General features: G+C 45.3%; 1 protein-coding gene across 2 annotated transcripts in view; it reads right to left on the bottom strand.

Annotated features, from left to right (window-relative positions):
* Positions 1-17,994, bottom strand: part of WDR44 (WD repeat domain 44) — a 543,349-nt gene that overhangs the window by 305,737 nt on the left and 219,618 nt on the right. For both annotated transcript variants that reach the window (XM_078688542.1, XM_078688543.1), the window contains one exon: positions 8,076-8,212. In XM_078688542.1, coding sequence (XP_078544668.1) covers positions 8,076-8,212 — 137 coding nt within the window. The remainder of the gene's footprint in view (positions 1-8,075; positions 8,213-17,994) is intronic.

Below are 17,994 nucleotides of genomic sequence, written 5' to 3'. Positions count from 1 at the left end.
AGTCGATATCATGATCACTAAATTCCTCTGGTGCAGGAAGAAGGCAAGGATAAGCATTAGAAAACTAAGATTGGATAAAACCCAAGGAGTGGTAAACCTAGCAGACTTTAGGTTGTTTCAATTAGCCTTTCTAGCAAAACAGGGCTCATACTGGGTTTCCCTGCTAGCCCACTGGCCCTTTTAACAGCAAATATCCCCACTCATCCAAACCTATCTTTAAAAACCCAAAAATCGTACTTCTAAAATTAGACAAGATAGAGGTCAGTATCAAAGGGTCTAAGATGGTATCGCTTTGGGCTAATAGCAAGGTTAAGCACAAGGGGAAAAGCCTTACCTTCGATACATGGACAGAGAAAGGTATTTGCTACCCACACCAACTAGAGAATGGGGAATACCCCCATCACATTCTCAGACCTCAAATCAGAATCTCACATAAACAACATCGAACTTCATACGTTTCTGAAAATAAGATGGGCCTTTTCAAAAACTAAACTTTTTACCCCCCAACGCTCAATCTTCAGATATGTGTCAAACATTAACAAACTAGGACACCAAGTCTCGCAGCTCTACAAACTCCTGTGTCCCAAAACCCCCAAACTTCTTGAAAAGACAATAGCCTACTGGGATAAACAATCTAAAACTCCACTCAACGAACAGGAATGGGCAACACTATGGTCCTCAACCTCACGTAATAAGATTACCCCAGTACTAGCACAAACTAAATTCTGGCTGCTTCACAAGGCCTTTTGGACCCCGGCGCGACTATACTCATTAGGACTAAGGGAGCACGCACTCTGCTGGAACTGTAACCAGGGGAAGGGGGACTTAGCACACCTTATCTTCCAATGCCCAGCACTCAAGGTATTTTTGGGGAAAATCTTTGGTTTCATAAACGATATGTTTGAATGCACACTAGAAATTGAATTCTCCACCCTCACCTCGGCATTTATGCGCACAAAATTGAGAACTGAACAGGATAGGGACCTAGTGGACCTTTTACTGACAGCAGCTGTGAAACGGGTCCTAATCAACTGGAAAGACACAAGCAAGACTAGCTACAAAGGCTGGATCAACTGGGTCACGCATCTCAGAGGAGTGAACAATTTTGTGCTACAGTACTCGCCCTGGAAGTCGTCCTCCAGAGGGATGTGGGAAGCTCTGGACACTTACCTAGACTCTTATGAACCCCCATAAATCGATAGGATGCCCAAACAATGTATCGGCCCTTGACCCAAAGTTGGTCACCCACTTTTGCCCTTTTGGACCTGCATGCGGACTCAAAGATCCTCGAAGTGTGTTAGATGTATTGTATAACTGATGTCAAATGTAATGTACAGCGATTGTTACTGATCCGTCTGCAGGACTAGTCTGCTGGAAAAGTAACAAGGGATCTTTTTGATGATTGTTACTAGGTTGATTTTTCGATCAATCCAGGTTGCCATCTGGTGCACTACTATATTGAATAACACCCCAACAGGAGTGTTTGAAACACATGCTTTCCAAGAAGTTTAGGTCCCTGTTGGCCATGGACTGTGGAGATAGACATTTCATAGTAGTGAGGAACATTTGTGGGGAGTCTTCAAATTTTAACCAGTGACTAGATACTCAACAATCTCTTCCGCCAACCTCAGGTGAGGGTTTTACAGTTTCTTTATGCTGAACAATTTACTCAATATTCATTAATGTCTCTCGCCTGGGTCAATTGTTTAGATATCTTATATGTGTTATGATAATAGCAAATAAATAATAAGGATCACCGCACAGCAGAGCAGGAGTCTTTTTTTAAATTCTTTTTAGTAGTCCTCATTTTTACATCAATAACGCCTATAGGGGCTTGTTTAGGCTGAAAAAGCAGGCAACCTCGATTTCCTCTCCCTGCTAACAGGGACGGGACGGGACTTTCATATAAGTTGCACTATCGACCGGCTCCACGGGCTTGTTAGCATTTTGTCTGAGATGAATATTTGAGATTTGATCATAGTACCCTTGTGTCCCAACTCACTTTCCAGAAATGTTGCTATTAATATCTTAATCATAAGACCCGATTCACCTTTGTCCAACCTTCGCAACCCGCTGAGGTCTTCTTAAGTTTTCGTTTGCCAGGCTTCCCGTATCTTCTAAAAATCTACTACTTTAGCCGATGAAATCTTACGTTCTATAGAATTTACTCTCTGTACAGTTAAAATCCATCTGGTTCTTGTTCAGGAAATAGCCAGTACCCATTTCAAGCAAATCTTCCTTCTTGCCAATAATATCAACACAAACAACAATTTATTTGTATCTTGAGTAACTTCACCGATTCATGGCTCCCCTCTACTACCTCAAATATTACCAATGTCAGGCTAACCTTAATGTCTTTGTCTGTAACTTAATTGATCAGCTTACCCACATCTTGCCAGAAGGTCTCTATCAGAGGGCACCGCCAGAATATTTGGGTATCGTCCGCATTCTCTGCTCTGCATTTTCTCACCTCCTGACTCCCTAACTTGGTCAGCTTCTTCGGTGTCCAGTATGCCCTACATACCGTGAAAAGATGATTTTTTTCTGAGGTTGCAGGCTTTATAGTTGATCAAAGGGTAGTCATCGATACTTTCCATAGATCTTCTGTCTGTTGATTTGGAAGGTACCCCTTCCAGATCTTGTCCAGCATAGAATATCGTTCTCTCCTTGCCTCTATCAGCATCAAATACCACTTTGCAACTTCCTGCGTTTGAGTGGATCTTGATTGTAGTTTTACTTCATAGTCCATACTTCCTTCCCAAACTTTCCCCAGTTGTCTTGCTCAGATTGTCAGTTGATAATACTTAAACTTCGAAAGACGTTCTGCTGTTCTCACAAAAATTTCTGAGCGAACTAAAGTTTTTCCATGTAAAATTTGACCCCACTTGTTTATTCCTGCTTCGGTCAACAGAAATGCCAACTTATCGAAAAAACATATGGCAAAACCTGGGTAATTCCAAATTGGGACAGGGGTACAGTAATACGATATTCCTAGGAATTGTCTTATTTGATACCATGTTTTGCATGTTGCCCTCAAAATCTTTAGCCTGACCTTTTCAAAGTATTTGGGACAACCGAATTTGTACAAACACAAGTCAGCAATCTCTGTGAGGTCTCTTGTCATGGCTCTAAATAGTGGAGTATAAGAATCCTAGTTTAGAAAGAGAGATCTAAATGTCTTGAACTTGAAAGCCCAACTATACATAAGAAAATCAAGACTTGCAATGAATCTTCCTTCGACACAGCTTCCTCTAGGTAATCCTTACTCCTTTTGCAGACCAAATAAAGCTGCTCAATTCACCTTGTAGTTTCTTGAAAGCATCCAGGTTGAATTCTATGTGTATTGTGTTGAAGATGACAGTAAACTTTGGTAATATGGACATTTTAAGTAAATTTGATCTACCTAAAAAATAGAGCGTACGGCTACTGCAAGTCTTTAATAACTTTTTAGTTTCAGCTTTTGCCTTAATAAAATTTTTGTGGGCCAGTTTGAAGATCTTGTACCACATAAATCCCCATCACCAGTGGACACTGAGTATTCCACTCCATGACTTCAGTCTTTTGTTGGTTAACTGAATACCCAGAGACGTTCCCGAACTACTCTAAGGTGTTCAAGATCTCTGGAAGGGACCTTTCCATTTCACAGGTGTAGATGATACAGACCAACTTTTTTCCCAACCGTTACATCTGAATGGACTGATGTTTACGTTCAATCTTATTTTATTTGCCAGGGGGTCTATGTAAATATTAAAAAGAAAGGGCGACAGAGGGCAACCCTGACTTGTCCCTCTTTTCATTTTAATGTATCTGCAAGGTTGCCATTTACCAGAATCCTCGCGATAAAGTTTATATAGATGGCTGACATAGCTCTGGAAAATTCCTCCCCCAAGTCGTGTTGCTTAATTGCCCAATGTAAGAAGGTCCAGTTAACCCCTTGCATGCTGATGACGGCCCCCAGCCGTCATGCACTACAGTGCTCGTGTGCTGATGACGGCTGGGGGCCGTCATGACCGTACCCGCGCTGAAATCTTCAGCACGGGAGCGGAATCGCGGCAGCATTCAAGGGGTTAACCCTAGTAAATGCCTTGGCGGGGTCAAAAGTTACGATCGCCAGGGGAGTTTTTTCACCTACAGCCAGATCTATTGCTCCGATCGGTTCATGTGTAAAATCATGTAGTTGTCTCCCTCTTATGAAACCCTTTTGGTCTGTGTGTATTAAATTCCCAATAATTCTCTTCAAGCGCTTTGCTAAATTGTGTGTGTAGATCTTGTAATCATAGTTTAAGAGGGATATTGGTCTGTCTGATTCACAACAACGCACACGACAGCAAAAAGCTCTTCAGCATCGTGAAGGAACTCTCCAACCCCAGCACCAACACCGACGACGCCCCGCCATCACAAGAACTGTGCGACTCACTGGCCACCTTCTTCCACCACAAGATCACCGACATCCATGACAGCTTCAACACCATGACCTTCCCGACTACGCCAGACCCCACCGCTACGAACACCACCCGCACCAACTGCCTGACCTCCTGGTCCAACGTCAACGACGACGAGACACGCAAAATCATGAACTCTATCCACTCAGGATCACCATCTGACTCCTGACCACACCACATGTGGACACAGCCATCGCACCCCAGCTACGGAAGGTCATCAACATCTCCTTCGAGACAGCGACATTCCCGAAAAACTGGAAGCACGCTGAAATCAACGCCCTACTCAAGAAGCCCAAGACGGACCCCGAGGACCTCAAGAACGTCCGGCCCATCTCCCTGCTCCCATTCCCGGCAAAGGTCATCGAGAAAATCGTCAACATAAAACTGACCCGCCACCTCGAGGACAACGACACCTTACACCTGTCCCAGTCCGGATTCAGACGAAACCACAGCACCGAGACAGCCCTCATCGCCGCCACAGACGACATCAGACGTCAACTGGATAACGGCGAAACATCAGCCCTCATCCTCCTAGACCTATCAGCCGCCTTCAACACAGTCTCCCAAAGCACACTAAAGACACGCCTCCAAGAAGCCGGTATCCAAGAGAAGGCCCTCGACTGGGCCACTTCCTTCCTCTCCGGCAGGACCCAAAGCGTCCGCCTCCCACCCTTCTGCTCCGAAGCCACCAACATCTCTCAGCCCGACACTGTTCAACGTCTACATGGCCCCCCTCGCACAAGTGGCCCACCATCACGACCTCAACAACATCTACTACGCAGACGACACCCAGCTCATCCTCTCACTCACCAAGCACCCGCACACCACCTAAACCAACCTCCATGAGGGAATGAAGGCCGTTGCCGACTGGATGAGGAGCAGCCGCCTGTAACTGAACTCGGACAAGACGGAGGTCCTCATCCTCGGACCCACCCCCTCAGCCTGGGACAACTCTTGGTGGCCGACCACGCTGGGAACAGCACCGACACCCACCGACCATGCAAGCAACCTAGGATTCATCCTCGACTCCTCCCTCACCATGTCAATGCAGGTCAGCGCCGTCTCCTCCTCCTGCTACAACATCCTCCGCAGGATCTACAAGTGGATCCCGACCAACACAAGAAGAACAGTGACACAGGCCCTCGTCAGCAGCAAACTGGACTACGGCAACGCATTCTACGCAGGAATTCCAGCCAAACACCTGCCTCCGGCGGACTGATCCTCAACATCCCCCGCCACAGCTACATCACCCCCCACCTGAGAGACCTACACTTGCTCCCCGTCAACAAAAGGATCACCTTCAAGCTCCTCACCCACGCACACAAGGAACTCCACAACGCCGGGCCAGCCTACCTTAACAGCAGATTCAGCTTGTACACCCCACCCGTCAGCTCCGAAAGCCGCGTGCTCGTCGCTGTTCCCCTCATCCAACGAAAGACCTCCGGCGGCAGAACCTTCTCCTACCTCGCCGCCAAGACCTGGAACACCCTCCCGACCCACCTACGGCAGACCCAAGACCTTCTCACCTTCAGAAGACTCCTCAAGACCTGGCACTTCGAGCATTAGCAGCCCCCCCCCGCCCTCAGCGCCTTGAGACCCCCACGGGTAAGTAGTGCGCTACACAAGTACTCTGATTGATTGATTGCTTAGGGTTATTTGGTTTTAAAATTATACTAATTGTGGCTTTCTCTCAAGATTGCGGAAGCTCTTTTCCTTCTAAAAAGGCCACGTTTATCATCTCCTTGGTATGTTGGACTCACGATTTGCAATCTTGACTTTCCGCTACTTGCTCTGGCCAATGGAGAGGCTGATAAGTTGTTCCCTTATAAAAGCCTAATAATTGTCCCTAACAATGTGCAAAGGGCTAGTAAGCCCTACCCTAGGGGAAATGTATATGCATTAAGAAGGGAGTTTTAGGTTTGGCAAAAGATGAATTGGCAGTTTAAAATTGCACCCAGGCTGCAATGGCGGGCCTGAGACATGTTTTACAGGGCTATTTAAGCGGGTGGTGCAATACATGCTGCAGGCCCACTAGAACTATTTAATTTACAGGCCCTGGGTATATGCTGCACCACTTAACCACTAGGTGCTTACCAGTCAATTAAATGTGCCAATCAGGTGTAGGCCTGCTGTACTATATTTTAGGGAGAGAGCACAAGCACAGTAGCACTGGTTAGCAGTGGTAAATTGCGCAGCATTCTAAAAGCCAACAAAAAGTAGTTCAGAAAACAGGAGAGGTGAAGGCAAAACGGTTGTGGATGACCCTGCAGAGAGGGCCAAGTTCAACAGGTAGTTCCTAGAGAGGTTCTACCCTGTATAGACGTAATACAATATCAACCATAAATCATAGAAGAACATTCCCTGGTCCTTATTAGTACTCGGCTAACTAAACTGATGTTGCAGCAAACACCTTGGTGCTTTCCCTCGGAGTTGCTTCGAGACTATGTTCTGTACAGACATTTCTGCTACCATAGTTGAATTTTTTGAAGTTTATACAATATTTGTCCCTGCCTTGCTAATGTCCAGGGGACCTTCAAGCACTATACACGGGGGCATATCGATGGGGAAGCAAGCTTGAGTACTGAAATCTAAATTTACACAATTTAATAAACTAGAAGCCACGAGGGCGAAAGGTCTAGTAGGCCTGCATCCTGACTCCTTAAAAAATCCCTACCCTAATGTAGCAAACTTGTTATGTATGCGATCTAATGTGCTGGTGTCCAGTAATTACTACGGAGGCATGTATAACTCCAAATTACTGCAGAAGCTGAACGTTTGACTCTTTTGAACGAACGCTATGTCGGACAAAGTTGTAGCATCCTACTGTGTATAAACAGTCAAGCAGTTAAAATATTAAATTTAATGCACACAAAAATACTAAAGCACACATTATCCGATCAAACAGCTTATGAACACATTAGTTTAGGTAAAAAAACAGTGATGGCAATATTTTTACCATTTAAAGTGTGCCTTTTACAACACGTTCGGCCACTTGCAGAGGACTGTGAAGCAGAAGATGGGCAACAAGCACAAATGAAGGACTGGTGGGGTGGTTTGCTGAATGGTGACACCATAGGGAATTAAAGTAAGCAGTAATAAGGTAGGGAGCCAAAGAAAAGGTAAGAGGCGAAAAGGAAGACAAGGGAACTGAGGGTGAAGAAGCGTCTTCGAATAAAGATATTTTCAAAACGCAATGTACTATTAAGGTTTTGAAAACAATTGGACTAGTCAGGTAAACAATATGCGGGGGTTATTTGCATATCCGTAATGAAAAATACATTTGCAACTTTTTGATCTTTTGTTTCACATCATTGAGGAATTTCTAATAATTTGTGGATTGGCAATACATCTCAATGTTTAAATGTTAGGTTTACTTTTCACATTATTGCATTTCATATAAGGTACCATAAGAAAATAATCTACATGCAGGCCATCAGACTAATTAACTACTTCATACACGCGGTAGCTACGGGTATCAATTTTGACAAAAAGTTTCCAAGTTCATGTAAATTCATACATTTAAACAGGAACAAACAGAAGACGTATGTATACATCAACAGAATAAATATGCTGAGCAGCAATGTACTACATATTCCTACAGATTAAACAGCCTGGAGCAAATTTCAATCATACCTTGCATATTCTTTAGTCCTTCTCATGATATGTAAAGTTAAAGGATTAATGCCTGTTGGGAGCTTCTCTTCTGCTAAGCTTAATGGTATTTCTTCACCGGTATCAAGGTTCTTTATCATGACACTTGCAAGAATTTCCTATGAAAAAAAACGAGCACATTTCAATAATGTGTAGTACTAAGACTTTCTAATACTCGTTTTTAAATTGAAGTAATAAATGAAAATTAAAAACAAATTGTGTGTAATCTGCAACATCATCAATACATAGTGAAACAATTAGGAAGTCTGTCATGTCAAGGTGACAAAACTGGGGCACAGTATTTTATATGGAAAAATGGCATTGCAAAAACGCATGTGTCTACTTTCTGGCACCATTTTCAAATAGCACTTTACCTTAGTTGTGATACTGTGAATTTAATCATGTTATGTAAACAGATAAATGCGCACTCCACCTTATCTGAAGAATGCAACTCTGTACAACCGTCCAAAAGCAGGACACGATAACCTTTGAGTAATATGAAATACTAAGCCATATACGTTTCCAAATACCTGTGTGGAAATTTCTATGCACTGTTATGTACAGGAATTTCAACAATAACTAGAAAATGTTTGTGTTGCATCGCTCAGGGGATTCAATTAGTTTTTAGCTAGCCCAACCAATAACTTTGATCAATCAACTTTTTGTTTGCGGTGTTATATAGTGCTTACAAGACCTTAAAAAGAGTTTGTCAGGACAGGAGATTCAGGTAGTCAACCATAAAAGAGCAATTACGATGAAAATGTCACTTACTGTAATCCTGGTTCTGCATCATAGGAATCCTCACTGAAGTCAGAAACATAGAATATGTCTTGGCAGCAAGCAGGGACCCAAGAACACTTTTGATTTATAATTTTATTGAGAGAAAAAAATCTAATATACACAATATTTATTACAAGAGGTGGTTATTCAGCTTCAAAACATTCTCTCTCTCTCTTTTTTTCAGGGTTTCACCCCTCTTCAGCTACAATAGCTTGCTTCCAGTGGCATGGAGAGTACGGGACTCGCGTCTGAGCATACCCGTCCTACTCGGGGTGACAAATGCAAGAACAAGTTTGTTTTTGCATTTGTCAAAAACCAAAAACGGTCCTAGGATGCTTGTTTCCAGTCCAGGGAGGACCTGGCTTGGCAGTTCGGGCTGGACTGTTTCCATGAGGTACAGGGGTGAGACGGATTTGCATAAGGCTGTTTTCAAACTGGAATGGCATGGTGATAAAAAAAAAGATGGATTTAGGCCCAGATCTCTGTACTGGGGTGAATGTATGACATTTTTCTGCATTCTGTCCATCAGTCCATCAACTGTTGTTTTTACTTTGGGTGGGGGGGGGGAGGAGGACACTCTGCCAGGAGGAACCGCCGCAGGACCCAGCTGCTGACTCCTGGGGGTTCCTGAGTGCTGGCCTGCCTGGCTGTGCTGTGGTCCCCCCAGCACCAAGGACCCTTTATTTTATTTTGCCTGCTTGCTAGTGCCCCGTGAGCGCTTTTATTTTAAAGCCCCAGGAGAGAGAAGAGCGCGTGAGCTCTGCAGCACGGAGCTGTACGGTACAGCAAGGGAATCCTAATGTGGGGATTCCCCCTCCTAAGGGTCGGGAGGAGCGGGAGCCCACCCCCCAACTGTGCATTTTTGTTGTTACTCATCGCGGGTGCCCACCCCGCTTCTGGTCTAATTGGCGGGAGCCTACCCCGCAGGTTGCCACAAGGAGCGGGTGCCCACCCCGCCTGGATGCTTACTTTAATAGCGGGTGCCCACCCTGCATCACCGCCAAGATCCAAAGGAAAGAATCATCGCCGTTCGTGGCTGACCAGGAAGACAGGCAAGGTTGCCTGACTGGGTGGGACCAAGAGCAGGAAGTTGGCGGCTGGACAGAGAGACGTGAACAGAGGCCCGGCTCGACTGAGAGCCCGCTTGGTGCCTGCCCCTGACAAAGAGGGACGGGATGAAGAGGAGCAGATTTGTCTGCCAGGAGCCCGCCGAAAAAGAGGATAAGGGTGGCAGCGGGTCAGCGGGGCTCCCGTGACAAAGGGAGAGCCCCGCGAGTGCTACGCCGACCGAGAAGACCAGAGAAGACTCTCTACCCCTCCAGCAAAGAGCCCGGTGAGTGAGGGCTTACCTTTAGGGCTTACCTTTTTTGTGCCTTGTTTGCTGAGCGGACCTACGGGAGAGCGGGCCGCTCCAACTTCAGGGTGGGGAGGGGTGGTGGGGGGCACTCCAGAGCTTATTTCCTCGCCACAGCTGCACCGCCATAGCAGCTGCAACAGTGCCTACTTATTCTTAGGGCCCCAGTGGGGGACCAGAGGCACAGTGGTACCCTTTTTAGCATTGCTGATCCCTGCTGCCCTTTGAGAGCTCAGGCAGCTGCAACGCTTGGGGGGCACATTGTCTGCCGGGCCCCAGTGGGGGTCCAGAGGGCACAGAGGTGCCAGTGCCCCTTTTCCGAAGCGCCAGTGCCAAATTCTTTATTCCCTCTGTTGCGCTGGCAACTGCAACGTGGGGGCACCTTTGTTAGAATGTCCCAGGAGGGCCCCAGAGAGCACAGTGAGTGCCTATGCCTACAGTATCCACACAGGTGTACAGCAATTAGTGACAGCTGCAACGCTTAGGCCTGCGCAATTGCGCACTTGCGAATTTGCTGCATTGGCAGCTACACACCCTGACTATTTGGACGTAGAGCAGGCTCTACATGGGATTTATGTGGTGCGCAGGAACTGTGATTTATGCACTCTGACTTATACCTCTACTGTGTTCTATGTGATGAGGTTACTTTCTACTGTGATTTATGCCCCTAGCGTGATTCATGATAAGGAGGTTATTACATAATAGGTTTATGCTTATGAGGTTGGTGCATAATGTGTTTTGCGCCTGATATGATGCGGAGAACAGTATTTTGCCAGTAATTACTGGTTGGGTTCTACGTTTATGATATGTCTTACTTTTACTATTTTAACTAAGTGATGATTCTGACAGTGGTCCACGTGGCCCTGTCATGTGTATATAATCCCCTGTAAATATTGCCGAGTGCCAGTTGGCACAGTTTATATTGTGCGATTATCATCTAATGTGTTTTATGATAATACAAAGGCTATTTTTGATATAACCGTGTGTGGAGTTCCTTTTGTGGTGTGCCTAGTATGTTGTTGCTGTGTGTTTTTTTGCGCAAACGCTTTACACATTGCCTCCGGGATAAGCCTGACTGCTCGTGCCAAGCTACCAAGGGGGTGAGCAGGAGTTATCTTTGGCGTGTAACTCCTTTGCCCTGACTAGAGTGGTGGTTTCTGCTGGCTTAGGCGCAAGCCCTAGCCAACTCGAAATCCCATTTCTAACAACGACCATAATATAATGAGGTGAAAGTTGCACTGCAGTTGAACTGGAACAAGCAATTTGGCCTACTTGAGGCTTTCTAAACAACAATTTGTTGCTTCTTGAGTTTAAGAAACTGCAGGCACACAATGTTTTTACAGGTAAGAGATATGCTGCCTCCTAAAATTGTAAATTGATCTGCTGCATATTTTGAAGAGTTCTGGTAGATGGCCTAGTAAGTTTGTGGAGCAACTTTGAATATACATTCAATTGCAACCGGCAGTCAAAGCAGTGTCAGGAAACTATGGTCCAAAGAGAATTACAAGTGGTAAAGGGTGCTTCCATGTGTTGTCCAGCCTTCAGAGGTGCCACATTTTCTTTTGAATGTCCACAAGTAGGGTGCTGCAATGATTAATTACTAAGGAACAAGTCTGAAGTAGGATGTTTTATATTCCTCGTGAGATATGCCTGAAATTGTGCTCCTTTCAAAATGTTTCAGATCTGGCTAACATATTGAAGCTTGAGAGCCAGAACAAAACCTGCTTCTCTGAATTAGAGGAGAGGAGTAGGAAATCTCCCTGTCAAGGATTCAGTTTTAGAATAAGGATGAGCCATCTAGTTCCTGATTAAATCTTGGCAGTGCACAAGGGGTGAGAGTGTCCATGATATCACATTTGGCTGTCTACTGGAGGTAAAGAGAGTATTAAAAGAGTATTGATGGACTATTTTTCAACTCATTTTGACTCATGCAGACATATTTTTAATATCTTTGTCTTTCCGTCCACTGAGAGTTCATAAAAGTGAATATCCGAATTTCAAATCCACCTCTTGAAAGGTGTGGCGTACACAGAGCAATGTGGAAATGGGCAGCAGCGGTGCGTCCATTGGGGCGTAGCCCCACCAGCCACATGGACCAGCCTCGCGGCCGCCGCCGCAATCCTTTCAATAAATTACTCTGTACTAGTACAGAGTAATTTATTGTAAGGATTGCGAGTCAGCCGCCGGGACACACCCGGAGATTTCGGAATGCGCAAGGGGGGTGGTGGCCTGCTGCAGCTTGAGTGACAGTACACTCAGGCTGCAGTAGACAGACCGTAGTGCGCAAGTGCGAGTTGTGTTCCAACTTTCGCAAGCATGTGCACTACAGTACCCCAGTGGGACCCTGCGGGGATTCTCTGCCTGCTGTAGCCCGGGTTTGTAAGGGGGCAACAAGGCGAGCAGCAAATGTGCCCCCCCAGCGCCAGGATTGGCTACACCTGGCTCACGTCACGCCGCACCCGGATGCAACGCCTCCATTTCTCCTCGTGGGTCTGCTTTTCTTCAGACTGGCATTCATCAACCCCCAGCGAGGAGGCGGCAGGAGAGAGAAGCGGTCCACGGAGGTTAGTCTGAAAGAAGCTGCCACACACACCCCACTGGCACTGGCAGCCCTCGAGCACGCCGGCCTCCACCACAAGTTGCTCTACCTGCAGCGCATTCCTCTCCCGACACTGCTTGGTTTTCAGTCAAAACAAAGAGCGCAGTGTGCGCTGCTGTTTGGAGGGCAGCCGGCAAGGCTGTGTATGGCATAATTAAACAGTACAATGCGCGGTCTGTGCGTGCCGGCAGCCAGCGATTTAATCCATATTTAGTTTGGGCACGAGTTTTGGCAAATCCCACTTTGCGCTGCATGGTGCCCAAAATTCTTCTTACGCGCGCGCCTGGAGCAGAGCTCTCAATGGAATGGGGACTTGGGTGTATTTAAAGGGCAGGTGCTGGGTACCTTCCTTATAATTAAAGGGCGAGTACTTGCACGTCTCCGCAGTGGTGCAGTACCCACAATGGGATAGTAGTGCCGACACTTCTCAATAGCAAACAGCAGAACAGCCCCTTTGGGACACCTGCACGTCTATATTTTCATTTCAAGAAGGTTTTCTTGTGATCCTGCTGTTTTTCAGGCAAGAGTCAGGGGTTGCTTGATGCCAGTGTATTGACAGAGAAGGAAGGGTATGCGATTGAGCCCATCCGAAGACCAAGGCAAAGGCAACCACCCGCCAGTAGAGGATTTTTGTTTGTGTAAAAAAAAAAAAACTAGGAGATTTAGGCTTTCTCTTCATTTGTTTGAAGGATAATTCCTCTGTTTTGCCCTTTCAGCGCTAATCCTACAAAGGGAGATTTCAATTGATTGGTAAAATGTTCAATTATGTTCTTAAATTGTGCTCTCTGAAAGCAAAGGCAGTCATTTGTCAAGCCCCAAGGCAAGCTTTTGCTTATCTGAGCTTTCGGTGCTCTACAGGAAAGGGAGGGGGAACAGATCTGAAACATTTTAGTTTCGCAAAGGTAGTTACAGACTGGATTCGGTTTTGTTTAATTAGAAAAAGGAATGTTTTCAACTTTTTCCAGTTGAAATAAACTTTTGCCTCGAGGCAAACCACGGGTAAAAATTTAAATGGTCACCCTTTCATCACTTCACACATCTCCTACGTTGGAGGGTCCTCATGCAAGGTTGTCAAGTCTTCCATGGCCATGTGTGAGTAGTCCATCTAGTTCAAGGCTTTAGTAAGAATTCTGGGATTTGTAGTTCTATGTTTCCCATTATAACTCCGAACTATAAATCAATGGATGTCAAGCAAAAACCTCGAATAGATGAACTGCTCATGCATGAACTTCTCATGTATGGACCTGGGCAACTTGAATGCGCTCCACATGTGGCTGTCGATGCTATTAGCTCATACGCTACATGGTAAATTCAATAATCACCACAGTCTAGAGAATAACAGCTTAATTCCAAGGGTAAACCCAGGCCCCCTACAACTACATAATCTCCTAAAAAGAGAGTCCGCATTACCATGATGTTAGCAACACGTTAGGTTCCCAGCAAGCATGCTCATTCCCTGCCAGTCCCAGGAGAGCGCACAGCAGCAGCAGCCTTTACACACGGCCACTTCTGGGAGCTTCTATCTGCAATTTATGATAATGTCCTTTTATCCCTTCGGCTGCCATGTCATTGTCTTTTATGTGAGTTTAACCACGTTAAATGTTTGGTTAGCTGCGCATGTGCAAGTGGTTACACATGGGTCATGATTATTAATGGTAGTGATCTGTAAAACACAAGAGGGCTTCAATTGTTTCATGTGTTCTGCGAATGGCTCTCCCAGTCTTACTTTTACGTTTACATTCTGGTATTTCTAAATCTGGTTTTGTTTTTCTGTGCTAGCCCTGTGTATGTAATGTAAAGCCATTTTTATCCATAACAAAGCATAGTAGCTGGTGGCAGATTCTGGCACCAGAATGCAACTCAAACGTTTGTCTCTATGGCCTGCTAACTCACTCTAAGGTTGGATAGCTTGGGGTTGGGCCCTCTTCTCCTGAGTGCAAGGCACACTCAAATGTTTCAGTGCAACACAAAATCTGCAGGCATATATACGGCTGTCTGCAACCACAATCCCTATATAATGCATAGACACACAGTCCACGTGCAAATGGCAGGTTAGCTGGTTTTTAAGAGTGGACTTTTACTACATCATGATGGGGTGCTATTGAAAAAAAACCTGTCTCTTCAGCTTGTTCCTAAATTACTGGAGCAGGGTAGGGGAAGTCGTAATGGATATGGAAATATCATTCCTGATCCTGGATGCAGAAGGCCTGAATTCCAAAGGGGCCCGGCAACCTAAAGTTTTTATGGAAAAAATTATATTTTTATTTTGTTACAAATATGGTTATAATACCTTCATCGCATCCCAATTACTTTCAGGGAGACAACTGGAAGTGCTCCCGAGGTCGGGCTTGCATCCCTCACCGGTAAAAAACTGGTGGGGAGCCATGGCCAACTGCCAATTAGGTCAAGGGAGCCACATGTCAAAAAAGTTTGGGAACCACTGTACTAAGGCATTAGTGGACTGCCTGCTCAGAGCAGGCAGCCTTATGCGCAAAGGGGACAGCTTGTGAGCTGGACGGGCAGGGAGCAGAGATGGCAGTGTTAAGAGGATGCAGGTAGTCGAGGTGTTAGTGTGGGGGCACAAGGAGAATATAATATGTGCAAAGGGGGCGGTTTGTGAGCTGGAGGGGCAGGTAAAAGGGTGCATTAATCGTTCAAAAGTTGTAGGCAGTGGAGGGGCTTGGTGTGAGAGCACAGGGAGGAAAGTGGATGAGCAGAGGTGAGTGAGTGTACATGTATATGTATAGGGGGTAGAAGCAGAGATTTTGAAGTACAATTAAAGGGAAGTTCAATCTTAAAAATAGATCAAATTTCACAGATCACAATCCATAAGCCTGACACACATGCAGGGTTTCCCAATGTATACTCCATATTGGATAATGTGAACTGAGCGCCACCAATAAATGTGTGTACATGGCTCCCAAGTCCACTTGTAACTGAGGTTGCCTACCAGAACATCATTGGTTCAATGCTCATTTCATTTCAGAGCTTTGTGCTCAATATTGTTATTAGGGATTAATCTAGAAAATATGGTTCAAATTAATTGACTACTTCTAAAATGAAAGATATAGTGTTTGCCTATTGTTTCTAAGGTGCGATTAGATGATGGGTAATTAAATTATGGGCTATGTTCCGTATATTAACATCATGAATTCTGTCTGAGAAACCTACTGGAACGATATGGCATGGGAATGTCTGCAATGACTTTGTTCGCTCTTAAGGTAGCCTAGTCATTTGAATATTTCTTTATGTGCTACAATGTACCTCTTTAGGTGCTGACATGTGAGACACAGATACGCTTAAAAAAGAGGCTAAACATGTGGCCTCCCCCGCCCCATTGGAGGCTCAAGAGAAGCTAGTGAGGAGGGGGAGAGAAACAGGAAGGGAGAGGTTTTGGGCAAAACATCCCATGAATAACTAGAGACACCACAGTAGTAGATCTGTGGGGCAATTCAGGAGCTGTAATGGTACAACCCAGGGCACATTGGAGATACCGCAGAAGAGGGACTGTAGGTCCACCCAGAGGTGGCAGAGGCTGATTCCAAATGAGTGCCACATGCACCACAGTACTGGAACATGGAGTGTGTGGAAGTAGTTCTGGGAAGGAAATGGTGCTTGGATTTAAGGTGGTGAAGGTGAGGCATTGTGGCAATATGGAGTAGGGCGGGGGGTTTGGACAAAGGTCCTTCCCATCCTATGCCCCTACAGCCGCAAACAGGAATGATGCTACAGGAAGACATCATTAACCTCTCCACCGGTTACCTGGATGGCCTGAAAGGAGAGATTAAGTGGAGTTGTTTTCCTAAATGAAGTCAGTCAGTTTGACAGAGACCCCTCTCACATTCAGCTCATCCAGGAATAAGCCATTTAAAATTGCTCTATAGTCTGTAAAATGTTTGTAATCTGAGGGACAGCTCTGCAGCCTGTACTTAGACTCTGCATAAACAGAATAGTAGTGGAATCTGAAGAATAGTCCGGCAGAGCTAGCCTTTGTTTGTGGTCCCAGTAGTGAAATAGCAGCAGGCGGCAGCGCAGAAGGTTAATGTGCCTGCTGCAAAAAACATGTACCTAATGCAGATCACAAAATGCATATGATGTAAATAGGTCAGTGAGTCACTGCTTTTGTCACAGAGATCCCAACTGCTGTGCAACTTCTTCTACTCTTAGAGCTGAGATTTTCATGAAAGTCTTATAGTCTGAATTCAGCACCTGAGCGTAATAGGACGGAATGTATGAAGCTCTGTGGTTATACTGAATAAGCAGCTACCTATGTTATGCCATCTAGTAATGTAATAACTGCACTTTTACAATTGCTTTATTAACCTTCCTGCTTTCTCAAATTTGCTTGAAAATGCACGATTTTTCTTCTTTTTTTCAAAATTTTCTTGGGGAGAGTTATCCCCCAAACCCCCCTTTTGGGGTTCGGGCTCGCTCGCTGCGCTCGCTCGCTAGGGTGCTGCATGCGAATCACTTTGCGCCCCACCACTTTCAAATGTCACCCACCGCCCCTGGAAATGGGACAGCAGCACAGATTACTCCTGATGACAGAATTCAGTGCAGCTAGTTCCTCATGTACCAAGCATATCGACTGAGATGGTTTGTGTTTCGAGACGCCTACCAATGTTGTGACTGCCGGTCTTCCATCTGTCAATGAAAGAAGGACAGGCACTCCAATAAAACAGAGAATCAAAACCTGTTTGGCCAGAGATGCCATCAGTTTCAACATACAAGCTCTGTTCCACTTCAGCTTTTCACTTAATTTGGGAAACACAGGTTGGAGAGGTAAGAAATGTGCACAGAAATATATAGCCCCAACTGACTAAAATCATTCTCTAGGTACACAATACCTCTCACCATTAAGGATACATATGCAAGAGAGCACAAAATGATCTGTAATTGTTTGAATGAGGAACCTTTCTCAGTCTTCTGCCTATTGGCCTCGGCCTGCAATGAGAACTGTGAGAATGGTAATAATGAGGCCAAAGTAAATGTATTTATTTATTTATGTTAGGGGTTTTATATAGCACTATCTGGAACCGAGGGTATCAGAGCGCTTCATAGCAAGTAGCTTATGTGCAAATAGGCAGTACAGAGAGTATAGCAGAACCTAAACGTTCGTGCTGGATATAGATCTAACAAAGGAGTGATCAAGCAGAAGGAGCATGGAG

The sequence above is a fragment of the Lissotriton helveticus genome, chromosome 4_1, assembly GCF_964261635.1.
Source record: "Lissotriton helveticus chromosome 4_1, aLisHel1.1, whole genome shotgun sequence".
Lineage (NCBI taxonomy): Eukaryota > Metazoa > Chordata > Amphibia > Caudata > Salamandridae > Lissotriton > Lissotriton helveticus.
This window is presented reverse-complemented; position numbering and strand designations above follow the sequence as displayed.